The following is a 16,445-nucleotide window of genomic DNA, read 5'->3' on the forward strand; positions in this document are numbered from 1 at the left end:
AGCAAGAAAAGAAACAAGGAAACCCTAAGCTGTGCTCCTCTACTGGAATATTTTTATTGTTATCATCATCTGTATCACTGTTTTTCTTTTTACATTTGTTCATTTTATTTGATGAGCGGGTGGAGTATTCACAAAGATGGGAGGATAACGTTAGATTCACAGTGATGGGCAAAGGGTTAGCTATTTAATTCAACAACAACAAAAAAAAAAAAATACACGCACAACATACACACACGCAGGCACGCAAACACACATTATACCATTAAACACCCGAGAATATGTGCGCTCACACATATTTGTATGTGACAGCTACAGTATGGGTGTGTAGTGCACATTGGATCCGAACAATTAGAAATGTTTTTTTTTTCTTTTCTTTTTTCTGTCAGACATTAGAACATCAGACATTCCCACAAAAACTGAGCCCTCGGATCAGATGGTCGATCATAATCTCAATTTGGAAGAAAAAAAAGTTACATAAAGTGTATGGCATGACTCATTTGGATAACTTGTTTTTTAACAGATAATATGAATTTAGGCGTATCTTGGCAGCTCCATTTTAAGGGTTTCATTCCAAAGTGCTAAAGAATTAAGTGATGTTTCTGAGTATTTATATCATGGATTATTATTGTTGATAATGTTGCCATTTTGCAGCCAAAGGTTAAAAATTGCAAATCACCTCACAGATGTTTAATTATGATTAGTTTGCTGTATTGATAGCAAATATTTTTAAAATGTTAAATGTCATGTCACATTTTGGAGTGAAATTTCAGAGTTTTTTTGAGTGTCTTTTAGACAAAAACTAATTTTTTTGTGAACTAACCAGTTCAAATAGGAGATTAAATATTCTGAGCAGTAATTTGAAAAAAAAAAGTTTTCTCATATAAAAAGTGTTTTGTGTTTGTTTTTTCAATCCTGAGAGGAATTCCAACTAGTGATTTACATTTCCACTTTTTAATTCAGAGCTTTATTCCACAGTTGACTGAATTGAACTGAAACCAATATGAGCATAATTCTGATCAGAGTTCATTTTTATTGACCTCTAATGGTCTTCTTTTTACGACCACACCAGGTCTTTTAATTTATCACACACCTGCCTTTTTAAATGACCATTTATTCCCTCTACTCCACCGTGGTCAGGCTATGATATTAGTGACCACTCTTGCATTGTTTTCTGTTTTAACAGGATCACACAGAGAGTGTTAAGTGATGAAGTGCTTTGAGTTCACACTGGAACACATTTCAATAAGTGCTCAGAAAAACACAGAGGTTTTAAATGATAATAAACACTTTTCCTGCCTAAAAACATTTTCAGAAATATCTCTTTTTTTTAAAGAATAACAAAAAAGGTATTTGAATGATATTGTGCATTCAATAAAACAATGTTATTTTGCTTAACTCGACATGTTTTTCATACCGTCCTGCCATCTGTTTTATCCGAAATCAAAAATAATTAAAAAAAACCTTTAAAAAAAAACAACAAGAATATGGCTTTCATACACAAACACAACCGCAGCATCAGAATATACTATAATTAATTCTCACTCAGTTAAACAAATGACCTTCCTATAATCAAACAACAGAAATAACATCTCCTGTCTGCATTGCATTTTCTTCCCTTATAGATTATGGAATGTCTGGGACTACTTTATTCATATTTTTGTCCCCAACAGTGTGCTTTAAGTATGGCGGACTGATGAATACTTTTTTTTTTTTAATTATTTAATATTTTTGAATCTCAGTACAAAAACATCTGGCGAGGGCTGCCTCCATCTCTTTTAAGGGAAACCCTATAATCAAATTCTCACCTCAATCCCAGTATAAGAGATGAATTATATAATACTGCAATAATAAAAATTTATATTCCAAAGTCATTTTCGTTCCTACAGACAAGTGTCCATCTCTTTCTACTGGCTTTACGGTTAATTGGGTTAATTGGGGTGATGGTGAGGAGGATGTGAGCTGAGGGTCTTTATGGTTTTGTCTCTATATACAATATGGCTTCTCTGAGTGGAAGAGACACAGAAATCAACACAGTTATCTAGAGAAAGACACAGAGTTCATTATTGTTGTAGAGACGGAAAGTCTTGAGGGAGAACCAATCAAAAGTTTCCATGTTCTGTTTTCTCTGAGAGTCACTGTCACTTGTCCACAATACGCAGACACAATAATTCCCTACGGCAGTGGCTTGTCACATACTTTAAATCTTAGTTATTCAACTCATTGTCCAATCAGTAACGTCCTTAGAGGCTTAATGTCCTGCCACTTCAGTCCCTCTGCCCTTTTCAATGTCTCTCTCTGCTCTGTCAATCCGCTCTGTCCTTCATTTTTATTTTCTTCTCCTGTCACCTCCTCCCCTCTCAGTCTCAGTCCTCCTCGGAGCCTGCAGCCCCCCTCAGTCCATTCATACAGAAGGGCAGGCCAGAGGAGAAAGGGCTGTCAGACGGGGAGAAACCACTGAAGGGTGGCAAGCCGGCTAGCCGCTGTAGGTGGGGGAAGAAGGCCGATGGGGGTCCCTTGTGGTGGTCCGAGCGTAGCTGCAGGCCATCGCTGTGTCCTGTGCTGTGGTGGTGGGAGGGGGGCAGCTCAGGTGGAGCGTAGCGGATAGTGCTGGGGGCGTAGAGGCTCTGAGGGCCCTGCGGGCCGAGGGCAAGGGGGTGGAAGAGGACCCGTCCTGCTGCACCGCCTGCAGCCAGTCTCTGTAGCAGCTCAAAGTCAGGACCTGCACCGCTGCTACCCCCACTGCATCGACTGACCACCCCCGACACAACCCTCTCTTCACGGGGCAACGGGGAGGACACGGACATGGCGGGGGACAGAGCTGGAGACGGGGGAGTGAACAAGCCTTTTGGGGGGGCTTCACTGCTAGATGAGGAGTCGGGTATTGGGGTGGTGGGGCTGTCACCGTTGAGGCTGCTGGAGGGTGTGTGTGCATGTGAGGGTTGGGGCTGGGTGGTGTGTGTGTGTGAGGTGGTGGTCTGCGTGTGAGACCCCCAGCGCCCCCCAGTGGTCAGGGCTTCGTGTTCAGTCTTGATGCTGGGGCTGCCAGGCAGGGGAGACGGGGTCACTACACTCTTCAGCTGCTGGATCACAGCCCGGCCGTTGTGCACCCTGCCCCCCCTTTCCCCTCTAGTTGGGGTGTCTCCTCCCCTACTGTGTTTGCCTCCTCCCCCGCCGTCTTCTTGTTTCAATCTGTCACTGTCTCCCCCCTGGTCCCACTCTGTCTCTTCCTCCTCCTCCCCCTCACTTTCACTCGCCAGGTCCGAGGAGGCTGATACGCTCTCTTCGGTGTGACGGAGCTCTTCCAGCCTGCGACGGGTTTCAGGTGGAGCGCCCTCGGGGTCGGACCTCAGCAGGCGCTTCCTCCTGTCCTCTGATTGGATGGCAGCAGCGGTGAATTTCTCTCTGCCTTTAGTGTCAGGGTCAGTCTTCCCCACTGAGTTCTTCACTGACTGCGAGCCTGAGGAGGAAGGAAGATTTATATGATAAGAAGACGTGTTGGCAGGTGTTTCTGTGTGTCAGTGGGCATCATGGGAAGGTAGTAATGTGTGTGTAGTTTCCTACCTCGGGTCTGTGGGGAGCTGTCAGTGGGAGAGGAGCTGACTCGAAGTCGCTCTGCTCTTATGCTCTCTGGTAGCTGCAGTACATCCAGGGGTGTGTCGGGCAACTCTGTTCGACTGGATGGATGGATTAATGGAGAGGAAAATGAAAAAAAGGAGAAAGGGAGGGAGAAAAGGTGGACATATACACAAATGAACATCTACCACTTAAAGCCACTTACAGCTTTAAAAAAAAAACTATTGCTGTGCTGATTTGAGTGAATACTTAGAGATGGAAATAACATATAATCAGCCTAATAACAACCTCCAATAGCCAAACTGCCTCACACCTTTGTAACCTCCACCTAACACACACCCAAATCTCCAAACAACAGCGCTTATCACACATACACAAGCACTGACACATGCAAACAGAGATAGTCAGACCCCGCCCTCAAGACACACAAACACACACACACACACACACACACACACACACACATGCACACACACTATGCCCCACTCAGCAGCCCACCTATACACAGTTAAGCTCAGACAAGGAGGAGGCTGTTGGAGAAGTTAATGAGCTCTTGTAATTACAGCACTAATTAACTAAAACACCATTCAGCCCCCAAAATTCTGACATCCATTTGTTGTAATTATATAGCTTCTGTCCAATTAGCATTGAAATTCAGCCTACTCCTCTTGTTTTTGTCTGACTGCTCTGTCACTGTGCGCGCATTTTTGTTATGTACTGTGTTTGTGGATGCGTGTGTGTGTATGCGCATGGGGCTTCTTCTGAGTATATTTGCATTAGTGTCTGGGTGAATATGTGTATACAAGAGAGAAATAAGGGAAAAGCATATTTTGCCGAGGTTATTGCAGTTGTTGTATCTGTGTAGTAAATAAACAAATCCTTAGACAAAAGTCATAAGGTATTTAAAGAGTAATTTTTCAACTTAAACACAAACCAACAGAGCTTAAATTTACAGCAGCTCTAAAACCCAAAAATGCAAGTTTGATAAATAATAAATAAACTAAGTACAATTCATTTTTTTAAAAAGCCAATAAGTAAAGAGATTCATTTTTAAAAAAAATTAAAAATGGTCTGCCCATCATAACATTATCCACTGTGAAAGCCTGTAAAGCTGAGTTATGTTCCACAATTGACTTACTTTGAATAAAAATAATAACATGCTGTGTGTTGGCTGTCATTTCAGTCATCTTAAAATTTTCATCACCATTATAATTATATTTAATATTTATATAAAATATAATAAGTATTAACTTTAATAGGCACTGGTAATGTGCTTTCCTTTGATGTCACAATTTTGTAAATGTCCTCATCAGTTTTCTTGTATGTTGCATTGAGTGAAACTCTTCCAATAATCCCACTCCATTTCATCAACTATCCCTTCAAAGAATCTCTGTGCACAGTAAAGGTACAGTATGCGTCTATGTTTACATTTGTTTCATATTGGCAGTCCTGCTGTGGCTGAGCTGACCTGAGAACGTAGTTGACCCAGATGACGTTGCGTTCATGGGGGGCTTTGTGGTTGATTGAGACGGTGGCTGTGGATTGAATCCACAGGTAGCCTCCTCTCCTCTGGAGCCAACGGTAGTAACCGGTCACCACTTGGCCTTTCCTCAGCACTGGAGAGGAAAGTGGAAAGAAAAGGATGTATATGAGGAAAAGAAAGAGGAGAGGAAGGAAGAAAAGAAGTCCAGAGTGAGTTTGGCAGTTCATGATGATGGCAGCAGAGGGCGCCTATCACAACAGGACAGAATATGATTTCAGCAGGCGCTCCTACATTCATTAAGCCCTCAAGTTCAGACAATGTGTACAATGGCAGTAGTGGATGTGACTCACAGTCTTCATGGCTCTGCCGGAGGTTCTCCAGATCTTCTACATGGATGAAGTGGTAACAGGTATGTCCCACCACCTCTGCTGGGGTCAGATCCATATACTCTGAGATCCTGTAAAGAAATGCAACAAAAAAAAAAAACATTTGTGCACTCATCAGGAGCAGATGTGTCTTCTCAAACCAACAACAGGCCCACCAGTCCTCTGCCAACTCTTCATGAAAAAACATTAAAGTAGAAGCGCTCCAAAATCATTAACCACACACAAAATAAAAACCCTTTACCTGTTCTCACAATATGTAACCTGTAGGTCCATGTTCACTCGGAAGACAAACATCTGGCTCTCCATGCGGACTTCATTAAGAGTGGAAGGCGGAAGTGTGTGTGCCAACGCAACCAAACCCAAAGGTCGACGCACTGAACGTGTGGAGCCTGGAACAAGTGCAGGGCGGCAGCGGATTCGTCCCGTCACATGGATCACCTGAGAAAAAGAAGAATGCAACAGTATGTATATGTAAGCTGACACACAAGGTTATTTTTGCATTTCCTGATGAATTACAACAGTAACACAGTGCAGCAGCATTAAGAGGAACTCAATAGAAACATTCATCCATACATATTAACATAAAGACAATACAAATTTAGATTCAAAGAATGCAGCAGCACTGGCTTTACAGCACTGAGTGCAGTAAACTGTTGTGTGCAGCAGTCCAGTGTGAAATAAGGTCACAGCCATAAAACACATAAAACGACCAACGTGACAGTGCTATGAAACACTGTTGGTGCAAAACAAAGTGACAAGGGTCTGCTTGTTATTTCACCGTGCCAAGAACAAGCAGGTAAACAAGGAAATGTGAATTTATAAAAGAAATGGTTTGAATTTCTAATTATTTTTTCCTCAGGCATTTGTACCTTGTATCCAGAAGACTTGACGTGCAGGCCTCTTTTGGTGAGAGTGGACTTCATGCGGATGAAGAAACCGCGGTCTGGAGGATCATCAGCAGGAGAATGAGGACTAGATGGAGCTGAGGATGACAGAGCAACCATATTCATCTCAGAGGCAAATAATTAGTCAGAAATCGAATTGTTTTTTTTTTCTTTTTAAATTTTGACAATGCAAATTCAAACTAGTAACTGAAGTATACTTTTTTCTTTCTTTCATTTTCTTTCTATAAACTGACTGCAAGATCAGTACCGGGTTCAGGGGTGCCAGCTAGGGAGGAGGTGGACGCAGAGCTGGAAGCGCTCTCGGGGGCCGTGTGGCAGCCAGCCTCGGCCCTCAGATGTGGCCTGATCCCCAGCCGCTCTGCCATCTCAACGTGGTCCGCTGGGTGGATGTAATCAAACACACTGCTGCCGGTCAGCTCCACCTGAAGAGTGGTGCATGCATTGATCAAAAACAGAAGCTGGGAGCACAACTACCTACACATGAGCAAGAACACACACGTGCACCCACACATAATAAAAATCAATATACGTTATGACAGGAAAATGAAAATGTTGCTCTGGGTTACAACTCAACAAGGAGAGTGGAGGTTGCAAGACATTCCCATACACACACACACACACACACACACACACACACAAGTACATACATTCAAGTCCAGTCTCAGAGGACCAAGTGACTACAGTATTACACAAATAAAACCAGGGAAGATAAAAATCAATTGTATTTGCTGATTAAAAACAGGTGAACTCCAAGTATCTCCAAAGGTCACATTACTATTCTTCTTATTTCCCGTGTCCCTCCCTGCTACTTCATTCAGTTACAGCCAGCAGTCTATCCCAGCAGGCATAAAGAGCAGTGCATCAGCTCATACAGCTCTATATGATCCTATCATCATAATGCATCATAGTCGCATCTCTAATCATTTAAAGGTAATAATGGCTCTGCTCTTGCATGGCATCCATAAAAGGAGCACAATTGGAGCAGGTGTGATTCCATCTGAAGCTGTATAAATGAGCGTGTGTATGCCACTGTGTGTGTGTGTGTGTGTGTGTGTGAGAGAAATAGAAGGGGGGGTTTGGAGAGCATGCATGCCTACACACATGTATGCAAGCTTCTATTACATCTGTGAAAGTGTGTGTGTGTCTGTGCATGCGTATGCCAATACTATTCCATCTGATAAAGCCGTGGCTGCAGCAGCCTCACACCCTTGTCTGTAGGACACAGCCATTTATTACCGGATTAGAGCCATTTACTGCAGGCTTTATGGGAGCTTCAGCAGGCCCTCAAGGACATCACAGCCAGGGAGTGAGCGAAGGAAACGGGGAAGGCGGGAGTGGAGGAATGAGAGCGATGGACAATGAGGGGTAAAGATGGAGGAAACCCCCACTGAGTGAAGGAGGATAAGTGAAGGGATAGAGGTTCTTAGTCTCAGACATACAGGGTTTAATTTTCTTAGGGGTTGCCCTGTTGCCCTGGAAATTTGCCACCTGTAATAAACTTTATAAAAATCCTAGATTTGTGTGCATTATATGGAGCAATTTTCTTACATCCTGAAAAAATGTGCTACTACCAGACTTTGAAAATATGTAAAAATGCCTACTGACTGATTTTCATATATTTACTCATTTATTTTGTTTTTTTTGCTTTTATTTATACCAACAGTGGTGAAACAGACAAAAAAGTTATAAAGGTGTCATCATTTCAAACACTGAATACAGAGGCCATATGAAATGTGTGAAAATGTTTAAATGCAAAAACCAGTAAATACATGTAATCTCTTAATCCCTGAGTTAATTGTTCAGTTATCTCTTGTTATATGATAAATATATATTTGAACAAGTCACTTTTGAATATTTTTATATTGAAGCTCCTCTTTTCTCTTCATTGTAAAGCTTTGAAATATGAATGAAATATGACTCATCTTGATCTCAGGGGCATATATACACAAATGTATCCAGTCAATTGAGATTTGGGGCAAACATTTAACCCCACCTATCACATAGAACATCACGTCGTTAGTGCATAGGTTGTAGCAGCTACCAGAGTAACATCATAGTTGGACATATGTGTGGGTCTCAGCTGGCAAAAACTTTGCACAATTGTGCTCTATTTTTTTCATTACTTCCTCATTCTCCCCTGCCTGATCTAAGAACTCAGGTGAGGGAGGTGTGGCCAGGTGGAGGCCAACTCTACAGCTCCATATCTCACCATCTTCACAAAGCCACGCCCATGTTTGAGTGATCCAATCAAATCTGAGGGATCTGATTTAAATTCCACTTGCAATTATACCCTGCACACATATTCAGTTTCACTATGAGCTACATTACAGAATATAAAGATACTCTAACTTCATTTCATTGTGACTTTAATGTGTTTTAGCAGTTATTAACCACAGCATAGATTAACGAAAGCGCCATCAATGTAAGTTATTGTTTGCAATACCAGAGAGAGGGGCAGAATGGTACTGTAACTCAAAGGAAAAAGTATATCTGCAATTTTTAAAAATTAATTTCATATAATACCCTTTAAATTCAATGATCCATTATGCTTAAGGCCCCAAAAATATATTGAGTATTGAAGGGATTACATGAAAAGCTTCACAACACCCTGAATCTACAGAATAAATGTTTTTTTGATCCCATGCACTTCTTACAACCATGCAGATACAACGTCAGCAGTGTAATTATTAGGTGCTGGATTTTTCTGCCGCATTCCTTTTGATTCTGACATCAAAACTGACTTTTTCATTAAACTTTAAAAATTAAGAGTTTGTATCTATGCATTAAGACGCAGGATATTTGACAAGAAAATGGACTGGGTTTGGTTTCTGAACCTTGCTTTGGGCATATTTTATTACTGATTACTGTATATCAAGATAGATCTGTCTGTCTTTTCATCTATCTATCTGGGGTCAAGGAGCCTGTATTTTATGAATAGCAATTCTTCTGCAAAGGGACTTCTTGTCATTTTAAACAAGGACTAAATTTACCTCTGCTCAGAACAGTGGACGAGCCATCTGAAAGAGACACAATCCCCTGGCCCTATGGTATTGGAAAACAAGGTAGAGAGACAAACAGGTCCTTATGGGCTTTACCGGGCTTAAGACCTATCCGAATAGTATCACTCCATCACAGGCAGGAGGGAGGGATTGAAAAAAGATCAGACAGAAATGAAAAGATGAGAAAGAGACGGTGCGATTGAGAGGATGAGTCAGGCTCAGATGTAAAAACAGGTATAGAATGTGACGCGAAGGGAGACGTGAGGAGAGACCAAGATCATTCAAATCTATGTGTGTGTGTGTGTGTGTTTGTGTGTGTGTTTGTGCGTATATGCAAGAGCACGACGCGCCTCTGTGTTTCTCTGTGTATGTGACTAGACTGTCTGTTTTTGTGTCATTGTGTGTCATTGTTTGTGTGAGTAGTTGTCTGTCAGTGCATCTGCGTGAATGTGTGTGTGTGTGCAGACATGCACGTGCATGTATGTATGGCAGTGTGGTGGGGGATGAGGGGGAAGGGGGAAGGGGGGGGGGCACCGAGCAAGGGAAGGAGAGACATGATATAAATAATAGCAGGGGGCTTTAATATGTATGAGGCATCCGGGCAGTGGTCCACAACACACTCTCAGCCCTCAGCCCTCACTGACTGATGGGAGAGGAGAGAGGGAGGGAGGGGGGGAGAGAGGAGAGGGGGAGAGGTGGGAGGGGGGAGCGGGGGCTGCATACTAACCATTCCCAGATCAATTCTCTCCTCCCTCAATCTACCATCCTTCCTCCCTTCTCTTTACCCCATTTATCCCTTTTCTTTCTCCTCCCAGCCCCTTCTGTGATACTCTTACTTCTCCATCCTTTCTGTCTCTCCTCCCTCCGATTCTTCATGTTCTGCCACTTTCATCCACTATCCACCCTTCTCTTGCCTCCTCTACTTCCCCACTCATCTGCTGTGCGGCATTCCCAGGTTTAACTCCCGTGCTTCCAGCCAGGAGACCCCCGGTGAGAAGAAAAATGATACCTGCAGGTGCCAGGGGAGTGGGCGGCAGGCTATGCCCTTGGTCAAGGTGCCTGACCTGGGCTAAGCCGGCTAAGCAACCCCCCTGTCAGGGGAGAGGCCCAGGGTGTAAGCTAGGGCAGAGGGGTCAGACAAGGGGGGACAGGAGACGGCAGGGGTGGTCCACAGGGGCAACATGCCCTCTAAAACAAACCACCAGTTACACTTTTCCACTCAGAACATCGTTTGTTTGTCTGTCCTTCCTCTCTCCCCAGTGTCTGCCTCCACTCGCCAACAAAGTACATCGAAGTGTTTTTGTCCTCTTCCCTTTCTCTCTTTTTGTATGTTTTTCTTTCTCATCATTTGTGTCCATAAACACACTATATACTCTCCCCTCTCATATATCCCCTAACTCACTCTATCTGCCCTTTCCGGCTGTCTCTCTTTCTCATCATAAACCCCCTCCGTCCCCGCCCGCTCTCATCTTTTCAGGAAGGTAAACGTGGCGTTGTATGTTCAAGGTTTTGAGCGTAATCTTCGATCATAAATAATTTTATTAGAATGCTGATGGCTTAGGCCCTGTTTGAGTAGATGTGATGGGTTAGGCCATCTGCTCAGCTGATAAGAACAGCTCTGTTTTATTAGCATCTCCACCAAAGCCTCGGCTGTCTTGTTTACCTAGGCAATCCCAAAGAGAATTTCATTCCTACTGCACATTTAAACTCTATTTACACACTCAAGACTCTCTCTCTCTCTCTCTCTTTCTCTTCTGTACCACTGTCTCTCTCTCTATTTTCCCTTTCTCTCTCATAATTGTCTGTCTGGTTCTCTCTGTTTCCCTCTGTTGCTCCCCTTTTGCTGTCTTCCAGCTTTCACCACTCTATCTTACTGTTTTGGTTGGCTGTCTTAACTTTTTTTGCTCTTGTATTTTTAGTCTGTAGATGTGAGTGTGCATGTGTGTGGGTAAAGACTGAAGGAAACCCCAAACAGCTCTTACATTCACAAACACATATTGAATCCTCAGCACGCAACATTAGGTCTGCTTACAGGATAGATTTGTATTTCTACATCTTTCTTATGTTATACCACACTCTGCTGTACTCATTCCTCCTCTTCACACTGGCTGTGAGGAGATCCCTTCCTACATGACTTCAGTTTTAAGCTGCATTCATAGTTGCATGTTAAGGGGTTTAGGCGGTGGTGCCACATAGCCGCCAGCTGATGTGCATCTCCACAAAGTCTACACTAGAAAACTGCAAGAACTGTGATTGGTCAGCTTAGACTGCTTGTGTTTTCTTCTACAAATTTCCAATGCTGGTGGAGATCATTGAGAATGAAGACAACATGCAGCAAGTTGAAAAAATGTTCAATAATCTGCTGCTTTTCAGTAAAACAAATCTAACAAAAACATCTCTACTCTTACAGTACATTAGAGGTCGCAAAAATGGTTATTGCACTTTGTACTGTAGCACTTGAAGGAGTCTCTTATTCAGCAATGTTAACATTCTAATTGTTGTTTTGTATCATAAATCTGATGAAAGAATGCAAACACACAACCCACAGTTACTGTGGGGAATATAATTTAAAGAAAGATGCGGCCAGATAATGTAGAATACATCCATGTGGTGTTGCGGGTGTGCCATCATCAGGTGAAATGCGTGACGCTGAACTATAAATCACAACCTCCAGCGCAACTGTCTACAGCAGGACAGCCCTTACATCCCCAAGAAATAGGAAACAAAATCAACTGTACAAGCATTCAGCTGAACATAATATGAGGCTTCATATGAGACAATGTAAGTTAGACAAATCAAGTGGGTATTCACTTTTAGTTCTTGTAGTCAAGTAAATCTGTTGTCTGTGTCTGGAAACAAATCCACATGCAGCTACCAGGAAGTTTTCTTCTGCCATGGCTCAGCAAGCAAACACTGTCCGTGAAAACACAAAGAATGAACTTCTTAAGAAAACTGTAGTAAAATACCCACTTGATTTGTTTAATTCAGACTGCTTAAGCCTCATATTAGCTTTGTCTAAACTTTAAAACACACTTTTACACCGAACAAACACTTATATTGTAGTCGCATTAGGAAATTGCCGCGTTGAAGCCTGTATAGTCAAGGGGAATGATTACAGTGACTGATTACTCTTTTAGCCTACAAATGGCATGTGAGTATTGTACTAAGATAAACTAGAAAAAATCTGAACTCATCCTTTAATGTTGCAAATTTCCACATTCAAAAAAACACTCAATTACATCTCTCTCTCCCTCTTATGCTGTACTGATTCTTCTTACTTCAAAACATCCCTCTCTTATCACACCTCTCCTCCTTCCCTCCCCCTCTCTTTCTCTCTCCGGCTGTCTCTATCTATCTTCCCATCCCCCTTGGTGTTTTTCCCCCTCCCTACAATCAATGTGGCTTTTAAGATGCCTATCGATTTGTTCCCCTAGACAGGCCCAGCGCGCTGGGGCGACACTTTGATTGCTGGGCCAGTAATTACTGTTATTATTTATGCATCTGGGCAAAATGGCAGGACTTAACATTCACAGTACAAGAGGCCACAGGCAATCAACAGAGGTGAGCACCTGGAGAGGGAGAGAGGGCGGTGGAGAGAGGTAGAGAGAGAGTAGCGTTGCGCCCGTGAGAGTTGCACTCCAGAGATGAGCGTGAAGAGTGCAGTTAAAGATATTCACACTCACACACACACACACACACACATACACACACACACATGCAGACACATGAAAGCAGACGATAGGTACACGTGTGCAAATGCACTTGTATACAAAGGATTATTCTAGTGTGTGTATGTGTGTGTATGTGTGTGATGAGTTTGTCTTACCTGTGAGAGTCCCAAGTAGATAGAAACTGTCTCTGAGATGTAGAGAAACCGTCCCTCCTGACTGACCACGAACACAAAGCCATCCAGAGACTGTGCACATATAAAAACACACACACACACACATACACACACACACAAACATACACACACACACACACACACACACATGCACACATAAAGGCAAACAGAAACAAGACAGACAAATTAGAGCAATTAGCGTGTATCGAACAAATTACAATGAGCAAGAGAACAAACAACCCGTCACCCCTCGGCCTTCTCTCAATTCACAAGTGCACTCACTCACACACACACACACTCACACACACACACACACACACACACACACACATACATGCATAAATGCGAACAGACATGAAACAACTCCCATAGATGCAGGCTACAGCTACACACAACACCTGTCAACAAGACCTGCATTACTAAACACACAGAGAGCAACCCAGACATAAAAATGCCACATGTACACACAAACACACAGTTAGGTATTTAGATGTACACACACAAACATACATAAACAAAGAGAAATGAGAAACTGAGCTTATAGACCAGAGCTGTTTCAATCAGCTGTAATGAACTCAGAACCAAAGCTTCGTCCTGTATCTGTGACCACACAAACACACACCAACACACACCAACACACACCAAGACACCAGTACGGACACAGATAGAACCAGAGTCATTACAGCCTGCAGTGATTCTAATGAGAAGTGAAAGGTATACAGCCAGCCCATTAGAGAGGGCTGCTTCAGAGAATAATATTAATCGTCATAACAAGCATCCAGGAGTGAGCCGACACAGCGTCAGCCTCACACACACACACACACACACACACGTACACAGAGACCAGGGCCACTTTGCTCTAGAAGAATGATTGCTATTTTGGCGGCCCAGTGCTTAAAGTGGCAGTGGTAATTTATGCAACTGACACATCCAGTATGCAAATGTGTGGCCAGGGTGTGGGGCGTCGTGTGTCGCGGCGAGGAGAAACCAGCCGCCTGAATGTCGGAGAACTAAAGTGCAATTATCAGGCTATTACGGCGGGAGGACGGCTGGGAGGAAAGAATCATACAGTTTTTCTGGAGCGTTAATTTGATTTCTATCAGCGCTGTTTCCCTAAGCCTCCCTTCCTCTTTAAAAGGCTGGAGGAGAGCAGACATATGTAACGTTTCTTTGTTTTACCACAACCTTCTCACTTCTAAATTCTCCACCTTTATTCCCTCTTTTTTCTCTCTCCCCACCTGTTCCCACTTATACTTGTTTTCTCTTTAATGTTCACAGTTTCTCCTTATCCCCCTCTGCTCTGGTTACTGTCCCAACCAGCTTGTCCCCCTTCAGCCTCCTCCTACTGTAGCCCACAAGTACTATCTGCAGTTTTACGTTCCTCACACTTCCTCTGAGCCTTTGTCTCTACATCCTGCATTTTGTCATCCCCACAGCCCTCCTGCCCCTGAATCCCCCCTCAGGCTCTGTTCGTCTGTCAGTGCAAAAGGGAGGCATGCTTTGGCAGCCAACGATATCGTCCGAGCATCTGAGGTTCATGAGATGTGTGTGTGTGTCCACATGTGTGCATGTATTAGGAGTCTGCTTGGAAATGTAAGTTTGAGAGACTGAGGGAGGAAGAGTAAAGCTGGTGCAAACTGTGATTCTCTAACTGTAGCATGTTTCAGTCACCGATAAGCTCAATAAATAGTTGCTCCACTTGCCATAAAAATAATAAACATTAAAAAAGAGAGCATCTTTACGTCTATTATGAGAAGTTACTTATTATCAGTATAATCATGAAATAGGCAGAAAAGGGGTGTGTGAGTTTTGGTTGTTACCTGCAGGAGGTGCGCCCCTAGGTGCTGTTCAAAAATGTCAGTGGCCAGAGAATGAGTTGATCGTCTTACTGCGAAGAGAAATAACAAACATCATCATATTGTGACTATAAAGCTGATTTCAATAATTAACAATGCAGACAAACCTCCATGTACAAAAGCTTTGACTTTAATGACATCGCTGTTATGAAGGGACTGTTACAAGATTCCTGGTCACTGTTGCCACTCAAATACAAAATTTGTTTTGCCATGTTAAGAACAAATTTGTCAAACTAGAACATACCGCAGAGACAACAAATTTTCTTGGAGTTAAATCAAATAATATCTAAATATCTAAGGAAAATATAGTAGCTTTGTTGTTTAATAAAATGATATAAAAACACTTTCCAAAGATCTGCTTTGTTGAAGTGTAAGAAAAATCCCAGCATGAAATGATGGGTCTTGTTTTCTTACACACTTAAGCTCACTTTTTTGGACAAGGAAATGAATATGAGAGGTGGAAAAACTCCAAGAAAAGCTGTGTATATTTACTCTGTGGACATTTACAATGACTCCACTTTTGGACTTGATTAATACAGCTGTGAGATATTAATAATTATACACAGTGATTTGTAAGTACAACTTGTTCAGCAGTGGGGTTTTGATATAATGTTGCATCTCTGTGACATATTTAAATCTGCTCTGAAATAGAAAATGAACCAATCATGGCCGATAAACAGAAAAATCGACCAAAATGGTTTCATCTAAAAAAACCAAAAAAAACCCCCCCAGAGCTTAAGGAGGTTCTACGTGACGCACACCACTCAATCTCCCCCAGATACGCAAACAAACACACACACACACTCATGGTGTCTGCATCGCCACTCTTAATGCATCCCAAACACAAGCTATCAGAGCTGCTTCAGTGCCAAAGTGGTGCTGTTTACCAAGGCAATTACAATACAAATAGAGTTGGAGGTGGTTAGGTAGGGGAGGAGGGGGGTGAAGATAGGTATGAGAAAAGCAGAAAGGGTACGGCAGGGAAAATGAGAAAACACTAAGGAAGGCGAGAGTGATCACTTTCTCCCAAGCAAACGCGGGCACAAGGGGCTGCAGTGACGTGGAAGATTAATTTAGCAATCAGCCGTATTTACTGTTTTATGTCAGAAAGAGTATGTGACGGTGTGTGTGCGCACCTGCGAGCATGTGATTGCAAAAGTGGGGACCATATGTGAGAACTAATCTCACTCCAACAGGGCTGCTTTTGAACACCATGTTCCCTATCCAGCAAAGACAAACTATGTGTGTGTTTGTGTGTGTGTGTCTGAAAGAGCATATGAATGTGTACATGTGTGTGAGTCTATGTGCTAGACTTTAGGGATCATCGGATATCTGTGTGTGTGTGTGTGTCGCTGCAAGGCTGAGGGAAATCAATACACGTTATGATGAAATGAAAGCG

At 42.7% G+C, this 16,445-nt stretch overlaps 1 protein-coding gene across 2 annotated transcripts in view; it reads right to left on the reverse strand.

Moving 5' to 3' along the window:
* Positions 1–30: 30 nt before the first annotated feature.
* Positions 31–16,445, reverse strand: part of npas1 (neuronal PAS domain protein 1) — a 63,871-nt gene continuing 47,456 nt past the window's right edge. For both annotated transcript variants that reach the window (XM_067594782.1, XM_067594783.1), the window contains 9 exons: positions 15,011–15,078; positions 13,173–13,262; positions 6,595–6,769; positions 6,312–6,424; positions 5,684–5,880; positions 5,407–5,513; positions 5,042–5,189; positions 3,562–3,674; positions 31–3,457 (listed from right to left, as the gene is read on the reverse strand). In XM_067594782.1, coding sequence (XP_067450883.1) covers positions 2,364–3,457; positions 3,562–3,674; positions 5,042–5,189; positions 5,407–5,513; positions 5,684–5,880; positions 6,312–6,424; positions 6,595–6,769; positions 13,173–13,262; positions 15,011–15,078 — 2,105 coding nt within the window. In that variant the 3' untranslated portion in view covers positions 31–2,363. The remainder of the gene's footprint in view (positions 3,458–3,561; positions 3,675–5,041; positions 5,190–5,406; positions 5,514–5,683; positions 5,881–6,311; positions 6,425–6,594; positions 6,770–13,172; positions 13,263–15,010; positions 15,079–16,445) is intronic.

This window comes from Thunnus thynnus, chromosome 7 (genome assembly GCF_963924715.1).
Source record: "Thunnus thynnus chromosome 7, fThuThy2.1, whole genome shotgun sequence".
Taxonomy (NCBI): domain Eukaryota; kingdom Metazoa; phylum Chordata; class Actinopteri; order Scombriformes; family Scombridae; genus Thunnus; species Thunnus thynnus.